General features: G+C 43.0%; 1 protein-coding gene across 1 annotated transcript in view; it reads right to left on the bottom strand.

Moving 5' to 3' along the window:
* Window positions 1-17,370, bottom strand: part of LOC124607433 (juvenile hormone esterase-like) — a 99,409-nt gene that overhangs the window by 30,753 nt on the left and 51,286 nt on the right. Inside the window, exons 7-8 of the mRNA XM_047139761.1 lie at window positions 14,080-14,261; window positions 6,791-6,920 (exon numbers count right to left, since the gene is read on the bottom strand). Coding sequence (XP_046995717.1) covers window positions 6,791-6,920; window positions 14,080-14,261 — 312 coding nt within the window. The remainder of the gene's footprint in view (window positions 1-6,790; window positions 6,921-14,079; window positions 14,262-17,370) is intronic.

The following is a 17,370-nucleotide window of genomic DNA, read 5'->3' as shown; positions in this document are numbered from 1 at the left end:
CAGAAAAATTTAAGTAACTATAAATAGGCGACTCATTCTGGTGTGACCATTGCTCTTTTCTACATTCTTAAACGCTAAAGTATTCTACAACCAAAAGAATTGTAAATGAAAGAGGCGATGGTGGCCTCAGTCTGATTTCACTACACTATGTTTCAGGTTACTACACTTTACAATGAACAACATGCGTCGTAATTTTGCTCATTACTATATTCTGTCCTCTGCACTTGCACAAAATAAAACTGGTATTCTCCTTTTACATGTATACAAAGTTCGACTTAACAATTTCAAGCAGCCTTGCCTTGGGTAGACGTGTCGGTGCCGGTGGTGAGATGCATGTGGCTAACGCAGCTTTTCACGCCTCATGCCCTTAATGGCGGCTGGAACTACGAGCTGTGGCACTCGTATAAGCTACTGCGCGTCCGCCATAAAATCTGGGCGCAGGAACTCTTACAATCAGCCCCAGTGGCATAGAGACGGCTTTGACAACCATTCGTCGCGTTCCACTCCACAAACGGCGACGATATTCACCTCTTCGCTGTTGCACAATCACTTTTGCGTGAGCACAGTTACGCACGTCCGATCACGTCAACACTCGCCAGGCCATACCATTGTTCAGTCCCTGTGTCTCCAGCTACCTCTAGCTACGCTCGTATCACCAAGAGTGGGGGCGTTCCCCTACCACCTTTTCACCGAAATCATTTAGTATTTAAGAATATTTATATTTATTACCCTGGAGTTCATACCAGTCATAATAATTTACTACTAGCGCTTTATAACATTAAATCATACAGTAATAGCTTATAATTACCAAGAAAAAGAATACATTTGACTCCGATTGCATAGTGCATTGTCTGAGGCAGCGCTAATTCCCAGTTCCGCCAATAGATGGCATCAGGGTGCACTCCCTGGCAGTCTCACACCAGCGCGCCCGTTTCCGACGCGCGGGCTCCAAATTACTGTCAGCCCACCATCATTTCAGTTCCGTTACAGGCTCACCGCTTTTTCTTCCTTTTCTAGCGCCTACGTATTAGCTCTGCGCACCCTGCCCCATAGCTCTCTCATCATTCTAGTAACCTCTTTAAAAAATTCTCCTGTGACAGCATCTTATGGCCATATGCACTAAAACGACAAAGAAACAGCTGTAGGCATCGTATTCAAGTACAAAGATATGTAAACAGGCAGGATCTGTGGTCGGCAACTCCTATATGAGACAAGTATCTGGCACAGTTTTTAGATCGGTGACTGCTGCTACAATAGCAGGTTAACAAGACTGAAGTGAGTCTGCACGTGGTATTATAGTCGGCGCACCAGCGATGGGACACAGTATCTCCGAGGAAGCGATGAAGTGGGGATTTTCCCGTACGACTATTTCACGAGTGTACCGTGAATATCAGGGATCTCGGGAAAACGTCAAATCTTGGACATCGTTGCGGCCGGAAAAAAATCCTGCAAGAATGGAACCAACGATGATTGAAGAGAATCGCTCAACGTGACAGAAGTGCAACCCTTCCCCAAATTGCTGCAGATCTCAATGATGGGCCATCAACAAGTGCCAGCGTGCCAACTATTCAACGAAACATCGACTTGGGCTTTTGGAGCCGCAGGTCCGTTCGTGTACACTTGATGACTGCACGACACAAAGCTTTACACCTCGTCTGTGCCCGTCAACACCGAGATTGGACTGTTGATGACTGGAAACATGTTGCCTGGTCGGACGAGTATTGTTTCAAATTGTATTGAGCGGACGGACGTACGGGTATGTAGACAATCTTATGACTCCGTGGACCCTGCATGTCAGCAGGGGACTGTTCAAGCTGGTGGAGGTTCTGTAATGCTATGGGGCGTGCGTAGTTGGAGTGATATGGGGCCACAGGAACGTCTAGATACGACTCTTGACAGGTGACACGTACGTAAGCATCCTGTCTGATCATCTGCATCCATTCGTGTCCATTGTGCACTCCGACGAACTTCGGCAATTCCAGCAGGACAATGCGACGCCCCACACGTCTGGAATAGCTACAGATTAGCTCCAGGGACACTTTCTGAGTTTAAATACTTCCACTGGCCACCAAACTCCTCAGACATGAACATCACTGAGCATAAAAAAATGGTTCAAATGGCTCTGAGCACTATGGGACTCAACTGCTGTGGTCATAAGTCCCCTAGAACTTAGAACTACTTAAACCTAACTAACCTAAGGACATCACACACATCCATGCCCGAGGCAGGATTCGAACCTGCGACCGTAGCAGTCGCACGGTTCCGGACTGCGCGCCTAGAACCGCGAGACCACCGCGGCCGGCCACTGAGCATATCTAGGATGCCTTGCAACATGCTGTTCAATAGAAATCTCCACGCCCTAGTACTGTCACGGATTTATGGATATCCCTGCATGATTCATAGGGTCAATTCCCTCCAGCGCTACTTCAGACATTAGTCGAGTCCATGCCATGTCGTGTGGTGGCACTTCTGCCTGCCCCCGGGGATCTCTAAATGATATTAGGCAGGTGTACCAGTTTCTTTGGCTCTTCAGTGTACTACCTCATACGCTGACAATCTTACATTCGTGTGCTGCTTCCAGTTGTATGCTGAGACTGACTTAAAGAGACATTACAATTGGTACACTGTGCGTACACATACTGTAGGATCCTAACATTTTCTCCATAGTTCTATGAACCTTTTCCACTCTTCCATTAACTTGAGGATGTAGAGGACAAGTTTTCAGTTTCTTCACACAGCAGCTGACACAATTCTTTGAACAAATCTGATATAAAGTTGGTTCTCTTGTCAGTCGCTATCGACACAGCTACCCTGAACTTCAGAGTCCAATTGTTTACTAACACTTGTCCTACTATTGCTACCTGTGGGTCTTGACCATTTACATTTATCTGGAAAAAATGGTCTAAAATCGCGAGTACAGAATTGTTACCTGCAGGCGACTTGTTGAAAGGATGTAAAACATCAGTGCGCGATTGAAAAGATGCTAATATTTCACATAACCTTTGCAATGGTCCTCTTGTCCGACACAAATCCTCTCTTGTGCACAGTATATGCAATTCCGCACATATTGACCCATGTCCGCCTTGCTATTCCTCCATATCTCACATGACCCGTTAACATGTGATCATGCATCTCTCTTAATAATTTCTCTCTCAGTTTGGTTGGTACCACCAATCAAGATCGCAGGTAGTTTCTCTGCACAGAACTCATTCTGAAAACAAAACTGTGACTATTTATGTAACAGTTTACATTCGTCATCCATTTCCTGTGCTGTGTGCTGTTTCTTAAGCTCATGGTCTCCTGTTTGTAATACCACTACTTTCCTACTTAATCAAGCTGCATTCCCTTGCTTCTTTCCAGGTTTATGTACAAACTCAAGATGAAACACACTCAATGGTAGGGCACATTGTCTCAGCCTGCTATATGGAACCTTCAACCCCAGCAACAATTTCAACGCTGCGTGGTCTGTCACCATTTGGAACTTCTTTCCATAGAGATAACACTTTATGTAGGTGATTCCATAAATAAGCCGCCACATTTCCTATCACGTCGTGGAGTAGTTCTTCTCTGTCTCTGTGGAGTAGTTCTTCTCGTCTGTCATGCATTGGCCACCAGATATTCCATCTCCTCAATCTCCTGACTCAGCATAGAACTGAGTGCATGACTGGATACACCGCATGACAGAATGAATTCTTCAGTGAAATTTGGAAACACAAAGACCGAACTCGTCGTCAGAGCTTATTTCCGCCTCTGAAAAGCACATTGACAATCCTCTGAGCACACAAAATCTGAATTTCTTTCCATCAATTGGAATAATGTCCTTGCAGTACCTACAAACCCTTTTATGAACCTTCTTATAATAATTCGTAATGCCAAGGTACGATTGCAGTTTTTTGACGATTCAGGTACAGGATATTCATGTTCAGCTTTAACTAAACTTGGGTCCATCTCAATCCCATCCTTAATGAGAACGTGACCAAGGTATTCCACCTCTTCTAGCACAAAATTACGCTTCCTGTACTCAAAATTGAACCTGCTCAACCTTAAGAATACCTCCCTTAGGTGTTTTATGTGCTGCTCCATGTCACTTGCAAAGACGATTCAAGATACACCATGCGCTTATGTGTTTTTAAACCTCTCAGAACCCCGTTCAGCAATCCCTAAAACGTTGCAGGAGCGTTTTTCACTCCAAAAGGCATCCTCCAGAACTGATAATGTTCCCAAGGTGAAGAAAATGCTGCTAGTAGTCAGTCCTCTGGAGCTACTTCTAGTTGATAGGAGCTGCTTTTTGAGTCCATCGTTGAAAAATATTTGCAATTGCCTAAACACTATATAGTTTCTATGATGTTCAGCAAAGATTAGGCAGCAATTACAGTCTTGGCTTTCAGCTGTCGATAATCGCAACAAAACCTGTGTTTTCGTGATTCCTCTTCTGATATTTTTGGGAATTCCGACAAATTGTCCCCTATCCTCAATAATCTCATCCTTTATCTGCTGATTGACGATTTCCTCCAAAATTGGCTGCAATTACCTCAGTAACCTATGTGGTTTGCTGTAAATCAGTGATTCATTTACCGTTAGTGTTTGGTACTGCATAATATGCAATGGTGGCAACAGTCCTTTTGGAAAAAAGAAATCCTTAAATTCCAACAGTAATTATTCCACTTGTTTCTTACTCTTCCAGGATATCCATGTAAGCTATAACCAACCTTTGTGTTAACCTTAAATCAATGGCACTGAAATTATGCACTAACACAGGTACCATTTTTTCCGCATTTACCTATTGTTTGCATACAGCCCTTCTTTTCACTAATCAACCTGTCTAATCCAACACTTCATTTACTTCCAACGGTTGTACCATACAATATCCTTACCGGTAGCCTAGACTTTACATTAACTCAGAGTGATTTCCCAGTACTGCTGGGTACCCAGTTGTGTGAATCGAGCCTTGGTGTGATTGTTCATGGTTTAAGCGGTTTGTCATACTCAATAGATTTCCCTTGTGGTATCGCTACAAAAGCAACGGTTTCGGCCAACTCAAACATTTTCCGTCAAGTTCCACCACAAGTTCAATTTTGGCCCAATGCTGATGCAGGAAATTCAACCCCAGAATCATCTCATAACCCTCAGTTACATGTGGCACAGGTTTTACACATTGTCTGACTTGAACTGTACCCAGGCAAAAATCTATATTCACTAATCCCGACAGTCAACAGTGTGAAATCTTTATTCCCCATTCCATGCAATCTATACCCTGTTGGGTTTCACTGTTTATGTTCCACCAGCTGCCACTGGCAACCGACACATATGTCTCTGTGTCCAATAACAACCTGCAATTCTTCTTCCCCGCTACTAATTTCACCGCACCATTCACGCCTGAGTACGACTCTGCAGTACATAATTTTACTGGGAATGCCTGTAATTGTACCTCAGGTTCCCTTTGGCATTGAACGTCCTTACAGCCTCCCGTAAAATTGCTTTATTCACCATAGCGTCCTGCCCCAAATCGTATGTACAACCGTTAACATCTCTTATCCTATCCGCATAATCTAGTGATTCACCACGCTTTGTTGCCACGCCCAACTGTTCTCTAAAATGTTTGGCAGTGTTATGCTTCCTATACCTTTGAACAACTCACTTTTAAATTCTTCAAAACTTTCAGTTCCCTTGTGGGCTTCCACTTTTCCAGTTAATCTTAATTTTGCTACCCCCAAAATTCCTTGGCAGACTGTCACTCCATCTCTGTCCAGTTCCTAAGATCCTCCACAAAAGCTACCACATTCTAGGTTGAGCTACAAGAGAAAGGAACAACTAAACTCACAGCTGGCAAATCTGCATTTTGCTGTCTCGACTGTGCTTCGAATAGACCATGTATCTCCCTATTAACTACTGTTAATCGTACAAGCCTTTCCAATACTACATGAAAAGCATTTGGGTTGAGAGAGAGGTGATGGGGGTACAGGATGATTGGCGGGTCATGGTTTTAGGGGATGCGTTTGGACCCTCATGATAAAGAAAAAGGTGGACCCTATATTGAAGTGGGAAAAGCAAACTTCCAATTCTTATAAAAGCTGTGAAACAGTGTGTGAGGTTTCACGCATCTTTATTCACGAACTGATGCCTACAGTAGCCCAGTAGAGCGGGCTGGAGATTGTGATGGAGTAGTAAAAAGGGTTGAGTGCACGGCAGGGGACACTTGGCTGGTAACATGTGACTCGCACATATAGTGATATTACTGGAACTGAATCACAAGAAAATTACATATTTTTATTATGTTTCTGCTTGAAAACAATGAAATATAAATGCTGTGATTATTTTATATGAGGAACGAAAATATTTGTAGGGTATTCGTTCCTAAATATGGTGTTTTTTGCCCATAAATGAAAATTCTATTTGCAGCTGAAGCAATGTGAGATACGTTACGATCCATAAAAGATTATTTGCTGTACCGGACTCTGTGAAGTTGTCTAGAGTGAAGTTATTTCCTTCTGAGATTGGTTAGATCGACATTAGTGACGATGTTGGTTAGTGGTGTAGCCTCTACGAAGAGATTTAGTGACTGAGTAGCTCAAAGAGGACCTGGTATAGTAAGAAAGCGCAAAATTAGATAAAGAAATGGATGGGTCAGCCTCTAGGCAGTGGGGCATTTTGACCGTTGATGACTTTTTCCAGACTAGATCTTGTGGTAAACATGGCTGCAAAGTTAGTAGTACATTTAAACTCAATTTTCATCACTTATCAGCAGATGGCCTAGATGTAAACACGTTACCTTAAAGTTCTTTGTACTTACCCCATTCTGTGGCATTCACATGCTCACCGCGGTAATCAAACTCATAATAGAACACTGGCAAGTCAGTTATTTCAGTTACTTTCCGTACGAGAGCGTCAGCTGCCTCGAAACTTCCCTTGTCGATGTTGAACTGTTTCAAGGAAAGAGAAGTCAATTGTAACACAGGGACACTGAGATGAATAAGACAAATTTTGCACTTTATATGCAATAATTGTGAGGTTATCTTAAGACCACATTTAGCTTCACATGTACCAAATGAAACTGTTGTTGTTGTTGCTGTGGTCTTCAGTCCTGAGACTGGTTTGATGCAGCTCTCCATGCTACTCTATCCTGTGCAAGTTTCTTCATCTCCCAGTAAATACTGCAACCTACATCCTTCTGAATCTACTTAGTGTATTCATCTCTTGGTCTCCCTCTACGATTTTTACCCCCCCACGCTGCCCTCCTATACTACATTGGTGATCCCTTGATGCCTCAGAACATGTCCTACCAACTGATCCCTTCTTCTAGTCAAGTTGTGCCACAAACTCCTCTTCTCCCCAATCCTATTCAATACCTCCTCGCCGGCCGGAGTGGCCATGCGGTTCTAGGCGCTACAGTCTGGAACCGTGCGACCGCTACGGTCGCAGGTTCGAATCCTGCCTCGGGCATGGATGTGTGCGATGTCCTTAGGTTAGTTAGGTTTAATTAGTTCTAAGTTCTAGGTGACTGATGACCTCAGAAGTTAAGTCGCATAGTGCTCAGAGCCATTTGAACCATTTGAATACCTCCTCATTACTAATGTGATCTACCCATCTAATCTTCAGCATTCTTCTGTAGCACCACATTTTGAAAGCTTCTATTCTCTTCTTGTCCAAACTATTTATCGTCCATGTTTCACTTCCATACATGGATGATTACACTCCGTACAAATACTTTCAGAAACGACTTCCTGACACTTAAATCTATACTCGATGTTAACAAATTTCTCTTCTTCAGAAACGCTTTCCTTACCATTGGCTGTCTACATTTTATATCCTCTCTACTTCTACCATCATCAGTTATTTTGCTCCCCAAATAGCAAAACTCCTTTACTACTTTAAGTGTCTCATTCCCTAATCTAATTCCCTCAGCATCGCCCAACTTAATTCGACTACATTCTATTATCCTCGTTTTGCTTTTGTTGATGTTCATCTTATATCCTCTTTTCAAGACACTGTCCATTGCGTTCAACCGCTCTTCCAGGTCCTTTGGTGACAGAATTACAATGTCATCGGCGAACCTCAAAGTTTTTATTCCTTCTCCATGGATTTTAATTGCTACTCCGAATTTTTCTTTTGTTTCCTTTACTGCTTGCTCAATATACAGATTTAATAACATCGAGGAGAGGCTGCAACCCTGTCTCACTCCCTTCCCGACCACTGCTTCCCTTTCATGCCCCTTGTCTGTTATAACTGCCATCTGCTTTCTGTACAAATTGTAAATAGCCTTTCGCTCCCTGTATTTTACCCCTGTCACCTTCAGAATTTGAAAGAGAGTATTCCAGTCAACATTGTCAAAAGCTTTCTCTAAGTCTACAAATGCTAGAAACGTAGGTTTGGCTTTCCTTAATCTTTCTTCTAAGATAAGTCGTAGGGTCAGTATTGCCTCACGTGTTCCAATATTTTTACGGAATCCAAACTGATCTTCCCCGAGGTCGGCTTCTACTAGTTTTTCCATTCGTCTGTAAGGAATTCGCGTTAGTATTTTGCAGCCGTGACATATTAAACTGATAGTTCGGCAACTTTCACATCTGTCAACACCTGATTTCTTTGGGATTGTAATTATTATATACTTCCAGAATGAGATTTTCACTCTCCAGCGGAGTATGCGCTGATATGAAACTTCCTGGCAGATTAAAACTGTGTGCCCGACCGAGACTCGAACTCGGGACCTTGCCCGCGAAAGGCAAAGGTCCCGAGTTCGACTCTCGGTCGGGCACACAGTTTTAATCTGCCAGGAAGTTTTTATTATATACTTCCTGAAGTCTGAGGGTATTTCACCTGTCTCACACATCTTGCTCACCAGATGGTAGAGTTTTCTCAGGATGGCTCTCCCAAATGAAACTATCGAACGTATTTGCATTCCATGGGCATTTGTCTAGTAAAACAGCTCTTACGTAAGTTGTAATGGCGACAGGATTGCATTTTGAGTTCGCAATTACGAGATTTTCGGTAAAATAGACACATAAGAATCGAGGGGCACGAAAAGGAAGCAATTGTTGAGAAGGGAGTGAGACAGGATTGTAGCCTGTCACCGATGTTATTCAATCTGTATACTGAGCACGCAGTAAAGGAAACAAAAGAAAAATTTGGAGTAGGAATTAAGGTCGAGGGAGAAGAAATAAAAACTTTGAGGTTTGCCGTTGACATTATTATTCCGACAGTGATTGCAAAGGGCTCTGAAGGGCAGTTGAACGGAATGGACAATGTCTTGAAAGGAGGATATAAGATGAACATAAACAAAAGCAAAACGAGGGTAATGGAATGTAGTCGAATTAAATCAGGTGATGCTGAGGGAATTAGATTAGGAAATGAGACACTTAAAGTAGTAAATGAGTTTTGCCATTAGGGAAGCAAAATATCGGATGATGGTCTGAGGAGGGTGGATATAAAATTTAGACTGGTAATAGCAAGAAAAGCGTTTTTGAAGAAGAGAAATTTGTTAACATCGAGTATAGATTTAAGTGTCAGGAAGTCGTTTCTGAAAGTATTTTTATGGAGTGTAGCCATGTATGGAAGTGAAACATGGACGATAAATAGTTTGGACATGAAGGGAATAGAAGCTTTCGAAATGTGGTGCTAGAGAAGAATGCTGAAGATTAGTTGGGTAGATCACGTAACTAACCAGGAGGTACTGAATAGAATTGGGGAGAAGAGAAATTCGTGGTACAGCCTGATCGGTTAGTAGGACACATTCTGAGGCATCAAGGGATTACCAGTTTAATACTGGAGGGAAGTGGGGGGGGGGGGGGGGGGGGAATCGTAGAGGTAGACGAAGGAAAGAATATGTAAGCTGATTCAGAGGGATGAATGTAGGTTCCACTAGTTACTCGGAGACAAAGAGGCTTGCACAGGATAGAGAAACATGGAGATCTGCGTCAAACCAGTCTTTGGACTGAAGACCACAACAACAAAGGCACATCCAGATGTTTCATATGACCCCATAAAAAGAAATCCACTGGTTTCACCTCTAGAGATCAAAGTGTTAAGAGCTGAACACAGCGTCGGCATGTCCAGTGCGACCAATCCTAAAATTTGGAAGATGTTGATCTAAAAATGTGCGAACATCCATATCATTATCACACCCATAAAGATCAAAATTTTGAACGGCTTTTTACATCCTACAAAATTCTCAGCTATACATCGCAAGTAATTATATAGTTATAGCACTTTGTATTACATATATTCGTTTTCGAAGTTCCACTGAGATCCTATCGTGGTTCCCGGGTGTTTCACATTTTTGGCAACGTGAGATTAGAGTGGCAGTTTGCCGCCACAGACCACGTGGCTGGCGTGCTACCGGGCCGTGGCGAGTGGCTAGCGTGTACGCGGCGTTGGAAAAACCCGAGTGGACGCTCAGCAGGGGCGCCCTTACAGAAATTTATATGCCACAGAAAAATTGACAAAAACAAAACTAAGAGTGATACGGAGTTGCCAGTTGGCACTCATGGACAGAAAAATATGTAAAGCTAAATTATCTAGCCACGCCACAAAAGTATGTAATAGTTTAAAAGTTATTGTTGTCTAAAAAACTGTAAATTTATGAAAGTTCAAAACCTAATATCGCGGCAACATGTAGGCCGATTAATATAAATATAGTGTCTACGGATGCGGCTAGTAGAGCTGCATTGAGAAATCATAGCCGATTCAGCAGAATCTGTACCATTTTTGAATAAGAGGTCGGAATGTGGGACCCGATTGAGAGAGACTGTGTTTTTAGTAATTAATATATTTGAAGAGACGAAACTAGCGGCAGCATTCTAAAGTTTAAAGAAGTAGATGAGAAATTAAGTATGTATTTTTATTTGTTTATTTATGTTAAGTATCAAAAATCCGGGAAAAGCAATATCACGCCACAAGAACATTATTTGTGGAACAACGGTGGCAGGTACAGAAAACTGGACCTTAAATTGTTATTGCCCGGAAAATTTCCATATTTTTCATTATATCATATATGTTTTTGTGTTTAGTTTTAGAATATTCACAATCTTTGTCAAACATTGTATTGAGTTAGACAGTCGTTTCGAGGGTGCATAGGACGGCCATCTTTGATGACTGGACGGTTGGCTCTGGACGACGCTAAGAGCCGGACGTGCCGCGCATCTGGGGCGAGTAGTGGGTTGGTAGCCACGTTCGAAAGCCATCATGTGGAGTTCAAATAGTGTTTTAGGACAGCAGACAAGAGTGTATTTTGTGAATTGTGAACAGACTGTCGAGTGCCATCATCGCGACAAATGAATTTTATAGTAAAGTGTTGTAGCATCGGTTGTTAAAGGCCGCTCTTACATAACAGCCCCTCAGACTCATTTAAGTGTTTAGTAAATACATTGAAGAAAAATTAACCACTTGCTCAAATTATAAATCAACGTGAGTGACTCAATATTTTAAATTTCACCGCAATACCTGCCTCCATTGTTTTTTGTATTATCTTGTTAATAATAGATTTCAGCTATTATCAGTCGTCCTTTTTAAAATTTTTTGGCAGATCCAGATTTCAGCTAGAAACTAGCCATTCTCAAAGCACTATCATTGTTGACCAATGCATGTAATGCCTGTTGGTCGGACTTCATCCACAGTTCATTCAATACTACAGCAGTAGAGATAGTGCATTGAGAATGGCTAGTTTCTAGCTGAAATCTAAATCTGCCAATAAAATTTAAAAAGGACGACTGATAGCTGAAATCTATTATTTACAAGTCAATAGCCTTTTGAACTGAAGGTAACCTGATGAAGATTTTTTTGTATTTTATTTCATAGTAAAAACTGAATTTACGACAGGTGTGAGCTGGCACCCAAAGACGAAAAACGTAGCCAAACATTGAGACCAGCCACATCTCTGGGCCGCTCAGTGTAACATATATATACATATTCGTGCCATAGCAAGTTGTGGCTCGAGCCAAAATTTTAAAACTTCAATGTGCAGTGCCCAGTACAGTTATTTCAAGCAGTGTAGATCTCGTCTTTTTTCAAGTCAATATTTCCTCCACCCCAGGTTCACATTTAAAGGTAATACGGGTTATCACAATTACTACGGTAAGAATTTTATTTTGTAAAGTTTGCAAGGACATACATTCTCCTGAAACTTTTTCTAAACTGTCAGTGGTTTCTTATTACACGACCACATCGTCGACGGCACATTAAATCATAATTGGCCATCCTGCTTTCCTTCTTGTGGTAGCACATGGATTCTTGTATGAGTGTAAAAACGCATAATGTTTTATTTTTTCAAAAAAAAAGATAAATAAAGTAACAGTTGCACACACTGAGTATCTGACGTTTTGAAATTTTCTGTCCCGATTTTTCTCCTGATTTATTAAAATACTAGGATGATTTATTGCAGTTTTGGAGCCTTTGAATCTACATCTACACCTATGCGGCTGTTCTGCAAATAGTGGTGATGTGACACATGATTAGAGAAATTAATCTCCCGTGAGATTTTATTTTAAATTAAAAAAAATCTATTTGGAGAATACTCAGTCACGTGCCAGAAATATGTAAGACGAATTACGGAAAACCTTAACCATAGCGATGAATACGAGCTTGAATCTCGGTACTCCCGAATATGGGTCATGTTTTGAACCAGTAACCTTATTGATTAGTCCTGTTATCAGAGAGGATACATTACGTCAGAAAATGCTAACAGCAATCCTGTTCTATTAGCTGTATAAAAACTGTTTTAACTTGAATATACTATGTTGAGAACCGAGACATCACTAGGTGACATGATAAATAAGAGGGGCAGTCAAATGAAAACCGCGCACTCGCCACAACAGGACCATCCATTGAAACGTAATCACCACACCTGTTAGAACATATATACCACTGAGAGACGAGACGATCAATGCCTGTTTCGTTAAACTCGGTCGAATACTGGCGGATCCACAACCGCACCCACTCTTGCACTTCTTCGACCGACTGAAACCGGCCGGCCGCGGTGGTCTCGCGGTTCTAGGCGCGCAGTCCGGAACCGCGCGACTGCTACGGTCGCAGGTTCGAATCCTGCCTCGGGCATGGATGTGTGTGATGTCCTTAGGTTAGTTAGGTTTAAGTAGTTCCAAGTTCTAGGGGACTGATGACCACAGTAGTTAAGTCCCATAGTGCTCAGAGCCATTTGAACCATTTTTTCTGACTGAAACCGACGTCCACGTGTATCTTTCTTCAGGTTGCCAAAGATGTGCAAATCACACGGTGACAGATTCGGGCTGTACGTAGGATATTGCAGTGTTTCCCAGCCAAATCGTTGAAACGTAGTCTTCATCCGATTGTCAGAGTGGGGGCGAGCATTATCGTGGATCAGGATGATTCCGTCCCACAGCATTCCTGGACGTTTTGACATTATGGCGAGTCGCATTTTTCTGCAAAGTGGCTTCATAAAACTGTGCTCTGATTGTGGTTCCATGCTCGAGGAAGTCGACTAGCAGAGGAAGTATCATGTTGCATGGTGACGCCCACGCCCCTCCAAACAAACACACACACACACACACACACACACACACACACACACACACGCATGAGCGCTTCCATGCAAGCACACTGCCTGCCAGACAAAGGCTACACTTCGACGATTTGGTTATGAAACACTACAACCTCCTCTGTACAGACCGGATCTTTCACAATATGATTTTCACATCAGTGGCGACCCGAAGAAGGAAGGAGGTCACGCGTGGACGTCGATTTCAGTGGCACGAGGAAGTGCAAGGCTGGTTGTGAATCCATAAGCTGCCGATCGCGTTTAACCAAACAGGCATTGACCGTCCCGCCTCCTAGTAGGATAATGCCTTAATGAGTGTGATCATTGCTTTCCAGTGGAACCATTCCAAGGTCCTGTTGTCGTTTGTGGTCAATTCCCATTTGACTCCTCTGACAGAAGATCTTTTCACAAACATGAATTAACATATTATTTCTCTGTTAGTAAATAACAGTGGAGGCTTGCCGCCCATAAAGAATGCTCAATTGACAATGTGAGGTATGGTGCAGAATTTCAGCCATGCGTGATCATTAGTTCTTTAGCTCTCCCACTGCACGCTAGTAGACGTAACAATTACTCACATACACCAGAGAGTCAGGATTATCTGCAGAAATAGTGTCGTTGCCGAAGTAGAACTCCCTCACTTTGGCTGCTGCAGCTTTTTGTTCCTCTACTGTTGACAGGTGCAGACAGGGCCCCACCGACTCCACGAACTGGTTGTTGAGAGTGTTGATCTTATCGGTATCGTTAAGTATCCCAAAACCTGAACAAGAACATACAGCAATAAGTACCGAACCTAGATTCGTACACGATGCAGGTTTCCGCACACACTGCCCGTGCCTCATAGCCGGGCTGTTAAGGGCGACGGGCTAGCCCTCCTGAGCCGTCAAGCTGGCGAGCTGACAAGGAAGTGATATCTCAACTCTCATGTCGCCGCGAGGAGTGGCCCCGTGGTTAGAGGCGTCATGTCACGGATTGTGCGGCCCCTCCCACCGGAGATTCAAGTCCTGTGTGTGTGTTGTTCTTAGCATATTTTAGTATAAGTAGTGTGTACGTCTAAGGACCGGTGACCTCAGCAGTTAGGTCCCTTAGGAATTCACACACATTTGAGCTGTCATGCCAAAATCGGCAGCAATTTTTTTTTGGCACTCATTGTTAACGCCACTATAAATACATAACACAAATTTCAGCTGCCAGTACACACTGTAATTTACTTAAAAGTTGTGCAAACTTGTATTTCCTGATTTGACGCGTTCCAACTTCGAAAGTGATACCCTGGTTATCTCTAGTTGTTGCTGTGGCGCACATGGTGCACATTATCGGGAATTGCAGCCCTCGCATTATCGCTGCCGCACTCGTTGAAGAGGCTTTGTTAAAAATGGAAGCTAATTTGTGTCTTGAGACTCTTCCGTTTGGTCCATGTATGCAAAAAGAACAATATGGGATTGTGGGTCCTTCTTGATTCAAAACTCTACTGTTTAATGTTGTTTCAATAATGGCTCTGAGCACTACGCGACTTAACTTCTGAGGTCATCAGTCGCCTAGAACTTAGAACTAATTAAACCTAACTAACCTAAGGACATCACACACATCCATGCCCGAGGCAGGATTCGAACCTGCGACTGTAGCGGTCATCCGGCTCCAGACTGTAGCGCCTAGAACCGCACGGCCACTCCGACCGGCCAATGTTCTTTCCGAAACTAGTTTCTTCGACAATATCGCCATCAGTCGGTTTTTCTTTATTTGAAAATTAGCATCGTTACAGATATTGCAAAACGATATTGAGCCGTGCGTGGCTCGTGTTTCCGCCATAATGTATTTTACACCCTGTTTTTAACGTACTTCCACCTCACTACGTTATTTTAAATTACTACTGTCACTGAATTCCTGCTTTGCCTGACCGTGAGCGGCATTAGCAGCGCCTATCGATATATATCCCCCCTCGTAGTATCTTTGCTCGACTGCTATTACTCCCCGGTCGTTGTCTGTCGTAAGGGAGTTCGGGTCACGAGTTCGGGTGGGTCAGTCAGTTGGAACGCGTCTGGAGCGCTCTCCGGACATGCAGTCGGGGAGTTGCAATACGATACTAGGGCAGTCGGGTTGGAGTTGCAGTGTGGTCTGCGTCGACATGGCTCGCCCGGCCATTGCTGCCACGCATCACTTGAGCCGGGCAATGTTCTTGGTGGAACGTCGGTCGGTCGTCCTACTGGAAGACGCGTTTTGGCTCGCCCATCGTTCATGAGTCGGCTATGTGTGTGTGTGTGTGTGTGTGTGTGTGTGTGTGTGTGTGTGTGTGCGTGCGCGCGCGCGCGTGCGCGCGCGCATCAACTCCCGATTGGTTTTCGTGTGTGCTTAGTTACTGTTGGGTATCGCTCAGGTCTTCGTGCAAGTGTTTATCAGGTTGTGTGTGTAGTTGGCCTTATTTCCACTGACGACTATTTCAAATATTTTCGGTATTCTGCGGGAGTCGGTCGGTTGCTGCGGACCAGGAAGTTATATCCGAGCGGTGCAGTTGGCTGGTTCCGCTGGCGGTCCTGCGCAGTGTCGGAGCGTTCGTGGAACTGTCCGATCGTTACGAGCTTCGTGGTTCACCGACCCAGGACGTCAAAGTTGAGACGTGGTTTCAACTACCCAAACCACGTCCATTCATGTTGTGTGGTTCGTTTCGGTGGTTCGCTGTTGGGGAGGTTTTCCTGTGAGCAACACCGAGTATTTCTATTGCTGAAATTTAGCCGCCATGCGGTGTAATTAACTATATTGCTTGACTACAATTCAAGTACACCAGCGGAATTTTCTATCTTGTGACCGTTAGTGTTCTGGTTACCTGCCATGACCACTGACATAAATTTAGGCAATGTCCTTTCCTCACCTGTTGTCGCTGTCCAACATGGTGTCTAGTTTTGACAACTTATACATATTTCATTGTGGATAACTTTTTGTGTTAGAGTTCTCATGTACCGATTGGTGGCAAGCAAGTCGTTGTGTCGGTCGGTCCGTGGCTGTCCCCTGGTTGGATTCCGACGGATCAAGTGTAGTTGGGTGCACCACCTGTCTCACCTAAGTGAACGAAAGCAGACCGACCTCCCTGGAGGCTTCTGAGTGCCGTTTTCTTTATTGTCCTTCTCACCGGTGTTTAATTGCCTGTTTATAATCCATCATAGCCAATGATTTAAAAAATTCTTGTTTTTACTGGACTTCATGTATTTTGAATTTTGGAAAATCAATTGTGGGCCTTAAGCCACTTAAAACCTTATTCTTGAAATTACCCTTTAAACAAAAACATTGCGACCTTCTGCCTAAAAATATTATGGTAATATATTTTCAAATTTTCAAATTTAATTCTGGCCCTGAGGCGCATATATTGCACCTTGCATATGTTTATTCTATCTACTTTTGAGTGAGGCTTTCCAGCCTAGCTGTGATACCATGTATATTATAATTATTTTATTTGCTATTGTAACTGCATTTTTATTTGGTTGATTTTTAAAACTTCTTGTTTGGAAGCCTTCAGCCGTGAAATAATTGCCTTTTGGAAACTCAGAGTTCTAAAGGTTCGGCTATGTGCCGTTTTGGTTTAAAGGTGTTATTAAATTACAATAAATTACAATTTTGAGTGAACCTGACCGACACCTTATTTGGCCCTTTCCACAATCCTAACCACCTGTTCTGCCCTGCGTCTCAGTTATTATACGTGTTCTGCCTGGTTCCAGATATTTATTGTTTGCGTAGTTTTGTAATACCTCATTTACTTTTAAGTCACATGATTTCTACGTTTGTTGACATTCTTCTGGCATATTTCCTGTGTTTCATTGCCGTTTCTTTGGCATACAGCATGTCACCTGCAACTGTATGAGTGGCTATTATTAACAAAA

Source organism: Schistocerca americana, chromosome 3 (assembly GCF_021461395.2).
Source record: "Schistocerca americana isolate TAMUIC-IGC-003095 chromosome 3, iqSchAmer2.1, whole genome shotgun sequence".
Classification (NCBI taxonomy): domain Eukaryota; kingdom Metazoa; phylum Arthropoda; class Insecta; order Orthoptera; family Acrididae; genus Schistocerca; species Schistocerca americana.
The sequence above is the reverse complement of the archived record's forward strand: the minus strand, read 5'-3'. Positions and strand labels throughout refer to the sequence as shown.